Genomic DNA, 7,581 nt, shown 5'->3' with positions numbered 1-7,581 from the left:
TTGCCCCCATAAATTCCACTGAACGTGCATGGGGGATGTAGTTCTAGTAGTGTTCTACTGCCTCTGTCCTTTGATTGGTACTTTAGATAAGGTTAAAATAGCATCCACATGAGACCATCTTTTGATACCCCCTTGCCCCTAAACTATACACTTCCACACCAAACCATGCACATCATCTTTCTTCCCCAATTTTCATTTCCTCTTTTGCCCTCCAGTGAAGCAACGCAAAGACCATGACAAAATAAATTGTATGCTACCTTGGACATATGAAGGAAGGCCACTATATAAGCATTGGTCACCCCACGATGCCAAGGGAGGGAAAGGAAAAGGACTTGCAAGCGAGAGACATCCTCGACCTCCAAGCAGAGAGAAAGATTCATAGTATCATACAATGGGCAATAGCTTGAGGTGCTGCCTGGCTTGCGTGCTCCCCTGCGGCGCGCTGGACCTGATCAGGATCGTCCACCTCAGTGGCCGCGTCGAGGAGTACGGCCGGCCGGTCGCCGCCGGCGAGATCCTCTCTGCCAACCCGAACCACGTGCTGAGCAAGCCGTGCTCGCAGGGCGTCGTGCGGAGGATACTCATCGTCTCCCCGGAGTCCGAGCTGGAGCGCGGCCAGATATACTTCCTCATCCCGGCGTCCTCGGTGCCGGCTGAGAGGAAGAAGAAGACCAGCTCCACCGCTGGCTCGCAAGGCGCCGCTGCCGTCGCGCCGTCAAGGACGGCAAACCCTGGCCACGGCGGCAAGACGCGCAGCCACGTTAAGAGCAAGCCGTCGTCAGATCACGGCAGTGGCCGTGACGTGCGGTCCGAGAAGAGGTCGCTGCACCGGCGGCGAGTGAGCACCGGTGGCCGGACCGCCGTGTGGAGGCCACACCTCGAGTGCATCGTGGAGGGCACTTGACTAGTTCACTACCTAGTTAATTTTTGTTCTTTCTTTTCCTTTTTCTTTGGCATGATTGTCATTTTTCTCTCTTGTGCGCATGGTTAATGTGTATGCTTCCTTGTGGCCCTTTTTGTAAGTGTACATCCATGTAATGTTTTTCCCTTCCTTCATATATATGATGGACATGGAGAGGGAAGGTTCTGAATTCTTGTTCTAACTACTGCCCTTTTTTCTCCTCCAACTATTATTGTTGTTCCGTTCTATCCTCCGTTTTTTGTGGATGAGTGTTTGATTGGCTCAAGGAGGAGGATAACATATGAAAATGGGCATGTGCTTCTTTTTTTCTCAAGAAAATAAAAGGAAAGAAAAAACAATGCCACAACTTGTGTGTATGGAGTTTCAATCTGTTCATCCTTTAAAGGTCAAACTAGTGGTAATGTCAATCAATCCTCACTGCTTACCTTCAAATAATCCATGGAGCCAAGCACAAGTTTGGTCTCTTCTCACAACCAAGATACATATCGAAGGTTAGATTAGAAACGAAGCCTTAATTTCCCATCATGCCTTAGTTTCTAATCATCATTTGCTAACTAATAGTGGGGGACATACATCATTAGACCATGAATGATTGATGGTTCTTTCTTAAATTTCATGTGGAGGTTGACAAAAAGACACCTTAGCAAGCAGCATTTTTAAGTAAAGCCAGCTATTGGGCCATGGTTTTAGTGCTTATTCTAGCTTTGTAATTGATGCCTCCCCGTTGAAAGTTGAAACCATGCCTTCTGTGCCAGTAGTACTACTCATTGTAGGCATTAGCAAATGCATCTGATTGGTACCCTCAATATAATCATCCAACTAGAGAACAATTACCTACTTAAATATGCAAAGGAAAATGACACATAATGTCAATGATCACAACCTGTGAACTTTCTACAACTTTTCCATAAATATCAGGTAACATTTGTGAATATCAGGATGCTACTACACTTTAAAGTAACTGCTTAAGAATGTGTGCTAAAGCATTTTATTTTCCATTTCTAGAGGTGCATGCTTCGGCTGTTCTCTGCTAGAGAAATTTTCACTTTAGGTGCCAATGCCATCAAAATATTCCTGATTAATGTTATTGATTATTGGCGCAAGCAAGTATGCTATGCTGTTGAAAACGAAAAGTTCATTACTTATCTGAGAACTGAAACTCTGGGAACCTCCAAAAGAAATAAAAGCAATATTCTCCCAGTTCGCCAATCCAACAAAATCACTTCAGATAGGACAGAAAGCCACAGTTGTTCAATTGTCACAGCAGAGTGGTCTTCTCACATCAATCACCAGCAACAATAATTGGCCTTGTGATTGGAGAGGGAATCAATCCTCTGCAGAAAACTAGAAGCCTCCCCACTCTTACTCTGACATTGATACAAGACACTCCTATCCTGCAGTCTGTCCCAAAGATTTGAAAGCTTCAGTATTTGTACTCAACGGAATGACAACTCCTTCACACAATCACACACATGTCTATGTGCAATGAGCCGATTAACGCATCTAGTTGGAAAGTTTCCTACTTTCCTTGCTCTAGTTGATGTTTCTGAATTTAAAGGCACAAATTCATGCACCTTTTTCGGAGCTCATGCATACTAATTTCATACTAGTACTGTAGTACACATCTTTCAGACATGCCACATTTCCTCGCCACTAGGCAGCTGAATCTGACGAATCAAAACATATCAATATTCAGAGCATTTGGCAGGATTGCCATTTTCATTGGTGCATGCATCATCAGTGGTAAATGGGAGAGAACACTTGCATATTTTTGTTTGCTTCTACAGCTCATACAGAGTTGCAGATTCGATCTGAATATACTACTTCATACAATAGGCTTGCGTGAGCTCTTGGATCAGGTACCATCACAAGGAGCTGCGATAACAACACATAGTTCGAGCAAAGGAAGAAAACAAATGGGCATACACACATGCTGCTGCACGAATTAAGGTGTGCAGACCAAATCATGCACTGATTCCCATGCCGACTTGATTTGTTTCCGTTAGTTTACTTCCAAAAGACAGCTAAGGAGGCGAGGAGGAGGAGCTAATGATGATTACCGTGGGGTTTCAGTATTAGTCAATGATTGGCTTCACCTTGGCCCTGCTAGCCGCAAGAGATTGATTAGTAGTAGGAGCAAAGCATTGGTGTTTTTGCAGACCAGGATGTTTTTGATCTTTTATTGCTCATATAATTATTAGGGGGTTAGGCTGGTGGAGTGGTGGTTAGAGACTAAGAGTACTATGGATTTGTAGTATTTGTACCTTTTTTTGGGTTTATACTATATATGGGAAGGAAGGGATAGCATGTAGAAATTGTTGGTGCGCCTCTCAGTTGTGCTGTTTATCCATTCATGGTAAAAATGACAAGACATTGACCCTTGAGGTGACAGAAATAACCACGCATTCATGCAGGATACTTCTTGGAACTTAATTAGCCTATTTATGTTGCTTGAATGTTATTAGCTGCGTACGTGCTTTCGCACCCAGTCGGAATAAGCTTGTTCTGCTACCTGCCTAGTCTTGAACCCTTTTATGGCTGCTGTTGCTATATGATGTCACTTGTGCACTGACTTCTTCCCATGAACTGTAAACCCCTGAAGCCTTACCGATGAACACGGCATACCACTTGGCCTAGCAATGCACAAGAGTAAGAGTTGAAGCAGCAAATCAACGGAGTAGACAAGTAGCAATCAAAGTAGCACACAAACAACAATGAAGCAGAAGAGAAGAAGTAAAGCATGTATGATCATACGACATAGCAAGTTCTACCTAGCACTACCTTGATGTTAACCTACCACCACATTCAAAAGAGGGTGTCATCCTACCATCGCAAGTTCACCATCAGCGTGAGGGGTTAGTATATACCACCTCACCAAAATATACAGACCATCAAATAGTTTTTGAGCCCTAGCTACACAAAATGTACGTCGTCATCGTCATCGTCGCCACGCCGTCGTCATCGGGGATCATGCACGCTCACAGGCAGCACTACTCTAGTAGTAGTGCTTGCCCAGCCAGTTCCTGAGCCACAGCACCCTGTGAGCGTCTGCATGGCAACGAACCCAACACCCTGGGGCTTGTTGTTAAGCAGGTGGCTGAGAGCTGCCATGAGAGCCTCGTCGCTGAAACCACCTTGGGTCATGACAGCGCCATCTAAGTCAGACTCCTTGATGGCTGTTGCCACCTCCTTCACCGCCTTAGTCATGTTGCAAAAGACATTGATCTCCTCCTCCATCAGGCCTCCTCTCTTCCTCTTCCTATCATGGACGGAGTCAAATGGCTTGTCGAAGGGCTTCACGAAGGGCTTGTCAGGGCCATCAAGGACCTCGACGTCCGGGGTCCTGGGGAAGTCTAGCATGGGAGAACCAAGAGGCTCCCCCGAGCTCATGGCATGCTTTCCAGTTGCCAACCCGAAGTAGAAGATGTGATGCATCTGGCTGTAGTTTTGTATGGGTGTGTTGAGGAATTCAGCGTCCCTTGGGTGGTCCTAACAATGAAACACAAGTGTTGTTAGTTACGATTAGGAGTAGGCAATGGTGGACAATATGAAAAGGAAGAGGGTCGTGAGCTAACCGTGACATGGCCGGCGTAGTGCTCTGCCTCTAGAACTATGGAGCAAGTGTTCTCATCCCATGAGGCGTCGCTAAGGTCCCTCAGCTTGGACACTTGGATCCATCGACCTCTTCACTTCCTCAGGTGGTTGTACACCTGGGTGGCAGACACCTCCTGCCCATAGAGCTCGAACACCTGCTTCGCAACGGTATTTAAGTGCACCTCCTTGAAGCCCTTGTTAGTCCTAACTCCACTAGAGATGAGCTCGCACATCTTATTCAGCACGAACGTGGACATGAACGGCTGCCACTTCATGTTGTTCGACCTACCATCCTTCTTTGCCTTCGTCATTGCTATCTTAAGTGCAGCGGCAACAGCAGAAGCAGGAGTTGGCTCAACGAGCATTACTGGCACCTAGAGGGAATCAGACGCGAACACCTTTGAATCAGGTGCCATCTCGGGCATAGGCTGTGAGTCCTCGACAAACGACGGAGCAAACTGGCTGTTGGACGGGACAAGGGCCTGACTAAGATTTTGCGTCTGCGTGGTCATGTCCTACAATCGTAGCATGCATTGACAATAAGCATAGCACACAACATAGCGAACAATCCATGAAATCAGGAGCATACATGTACATGGTTCATCACTATCATAGCAAGCACATGCTTCATCACTATCATACTAAGAACATATGGTTCATCGCTATCATACTAAGCATACCGGACAATCTATGAGCACGAACATACATCTATAACAAACAACATGCTATAAATGGACCACCAATAGCTACAAATCACAGATCTAAGCACGAACCAACACAAGCACAAGGTTCAACTTCAAACTCTACTACTAATCTAGCCTACTACATGCTTAAACATCTAGCCCTACCACAAATTGCAACCGCAGCATAGCAATCAACCATATGAGCTCACAGATCAGACCACTAATCAACCATGCATCTAGATCAAACCCTAACTGCAGCTCAGATCTAACTAGAAGGGATAGAGAGAAAGGGTGATTGAACTCACAGAGGCCATGACTGCAGCTCGAGGACGAGGGGGCGGTCGTAGAAGATCAAGAAGATCAACATCGGCCGGTGAAGGAGCGCCGACGCCGTCGACTGCCGGTCGATGAAGATGCGCCGCTTACCTGCTCATCGGTGCCGATGCGCGTCGGCGGGAAAGCTCGAACGGGGGAAATGATGACGGGAGTTAGGGCGGTGAGGGAGGGGGCTAAATAGGGGTGGACTCGGCGGGAGGTGAGCCAAAATCCTCTCGCCGATTTTTCGGCGACGCGGGCGAGCTCGCGCCACCTCCCTGGTCGCACGAGGAGAGAAGCGCGTCACCCTCCCCTGCCTCGCCCGAGCCAGGCTCACGAGCTACTGCCGATTCGAACGTTTCCCCTGGGTCTGGCCTGGACGTGCTTTAAGTTCCGTGTGATGTGGATCGCACAGTAAACGCACGCAACCAAACCGGCCAAGTTCTTTCCGCGTGGACCAGGCTGGCCCATATGCAGGCAACCAAACATATCCCTAGTTGCAGAAGAAGCAGGCTGATGCTATTATTAATTTAGTTACTTTTACTAACTTGCGGAGCTTGTGGTGCTACATAAGGATTTAGCTTCCAGGCACGAAAATGACGAAGCTTGAAATGCATCGAGAGTTTGGTAGAAGCTTTTGTTCATCAATGGAAAGTATTGCGTACAAATGCCTAGGCTACTCTGCTCCTCAAAGGCCCATGGTAGCTCGATCTTCATTATGGGAAACTCCTTAGATTGCCTGGAGCTGATCTTCTTGGTATTTGATAGGTTACTTTGGTGGTAGCTTTTGATGCTGCTGCTATCTATGTAGGCTACTATTCATTTGTAACCTATTAGATGCTTTTTGAACCCTGCGAGAGATTCCAAAGGTTGAAATAGTTCCATCACAATTATTTTTGATTGCAGCCGAGAGCTGTTGAGCATTGAGCGTGGTGGTTGTTGCCTCTATTTTAGAGCAAGTACAATAAAATGATGTGAGGAGGCGCTAAAAAATTAAGACAATTTCTTTGCTGAGTTGGAGTGTAAAGAAGAGGTGAAAGAAGAAAAATGGGTCGTAGATTAGTAGGTAGTTGCAGCATGGATTTTAAGAAACTTTGTGAGAGAAGAAGGTGAACCAAGTTGTGATAAAGTCGTAAATGTTTTTTGCTAATTATTCTACGTGTGGCTTACTAAGTTGGTTATATATAATGTGACAACTTCATATAGGCTTTGGCTATACTATTACCATGCTCTTAATAAAGTGGGGGCGGGGAACCCCTTTGATTCAAAAAAAATTCACATAGAGTGCTGACTTAGAGCATGGTTAATAATACAACCAACAATTATCTATAAGGAGTTGCCATGTATTTATAGCCAACCTAATAACTGACATGTATAGTTGTAAGTTTTAAATACTCCTTTCATTACACAATATAGTGCGTCTGCGCTTTTCGAGATCTAAGTTTACCCATACATTTAACCAATGAGATCGACTGCGACGGGAGCAAATATTATACCACTCCCGAGATCTAAGTTTGACCATACATTTAACCAATAAGACCGACTGTGGCGGGAGCAAATATTATACCACTCCCGATATCTAAGTTTGACCATACATTTAACCAACGGGTGCACTACATTGTGAAATGGAGGAAATACGTATTACTTCATTAATAGTTGGCCCACCTTACAATCTCGCAAAGTGACTTGGGGTTTGTGCTGCAGCTGGCTACTAATTTACAGCCTGCTTCTCTTCTCTCTCCTCCAACTAGCAAAATTATATTCCCTTTATATCAAAATATAAGATGTTTTTTAGGCTATTTTAACCTTAAAATGTCTTATATTTTGGTACATAGATAGTAATATTTAAGTCTTTATAGCTTATTTATGTCATCTTATTTTACTTGCTCTTAGAGTACTTCGTAGAAAGGGGAAATAAATTGTTTTCGAGGGTAATGGTGGTCCGACGTACTAAACAAAAGAAGCCCATAAATGACTTATCAGGTAGCTGGTTTTTAGAGCCCAAACCAGGGCCTGATAACAACTAGTTCAACTTGTTTTCACGTGGAGAAGCCCAACCCACCAACC

The 7,581-nt window shown here is 45.2% G+C and overlaps 1 protein-coding gene across 1 annotated transcript; it reads left to right on the top strand.

Moving 5' to 3' along the window:
* Positions 1 to 292: 292 nt before the first annotated feature.
* LOC119270111 lies at positions 293 to 1,121 on the top strand. The gene has a single exon (XM_037552109.1). The coding sequence runs from the start codon at positions 392 to 394 to the stop codon at positions 902 to 904; it is 513 nt and encodes a 170-aa protein (XP_037408006.1). The 5' UTR covers positions 293 to 391; the 3' UTR covers positions 905 to 1,121.
* The last annotated feature ends 6,460 nt before the right edge of the window (positions 1,122 to 7,581 follow it).

Source organism: Triticum dicoccoides, chromosome 1A (genome assembly GCF_002162155.2).
Source record: "Triticum dicoccoides isolate Atlit2015 ecotype Zavitan chromosome 1A, WEW_v2.0, whole genome shotgun sequence".
Classification (NCBI taxonomy): Eukaryota; Viridiplantae; Streptophyta; class Magnoliopsida; order Poales; family Poaceae; genus Triticum; species Triticum dicoccoides.
The sequence above is the reverse complement of the archived record's forward strand: the minus strand, read 5'-3'. Positions and strand labels throughout refer to the sequence as shown.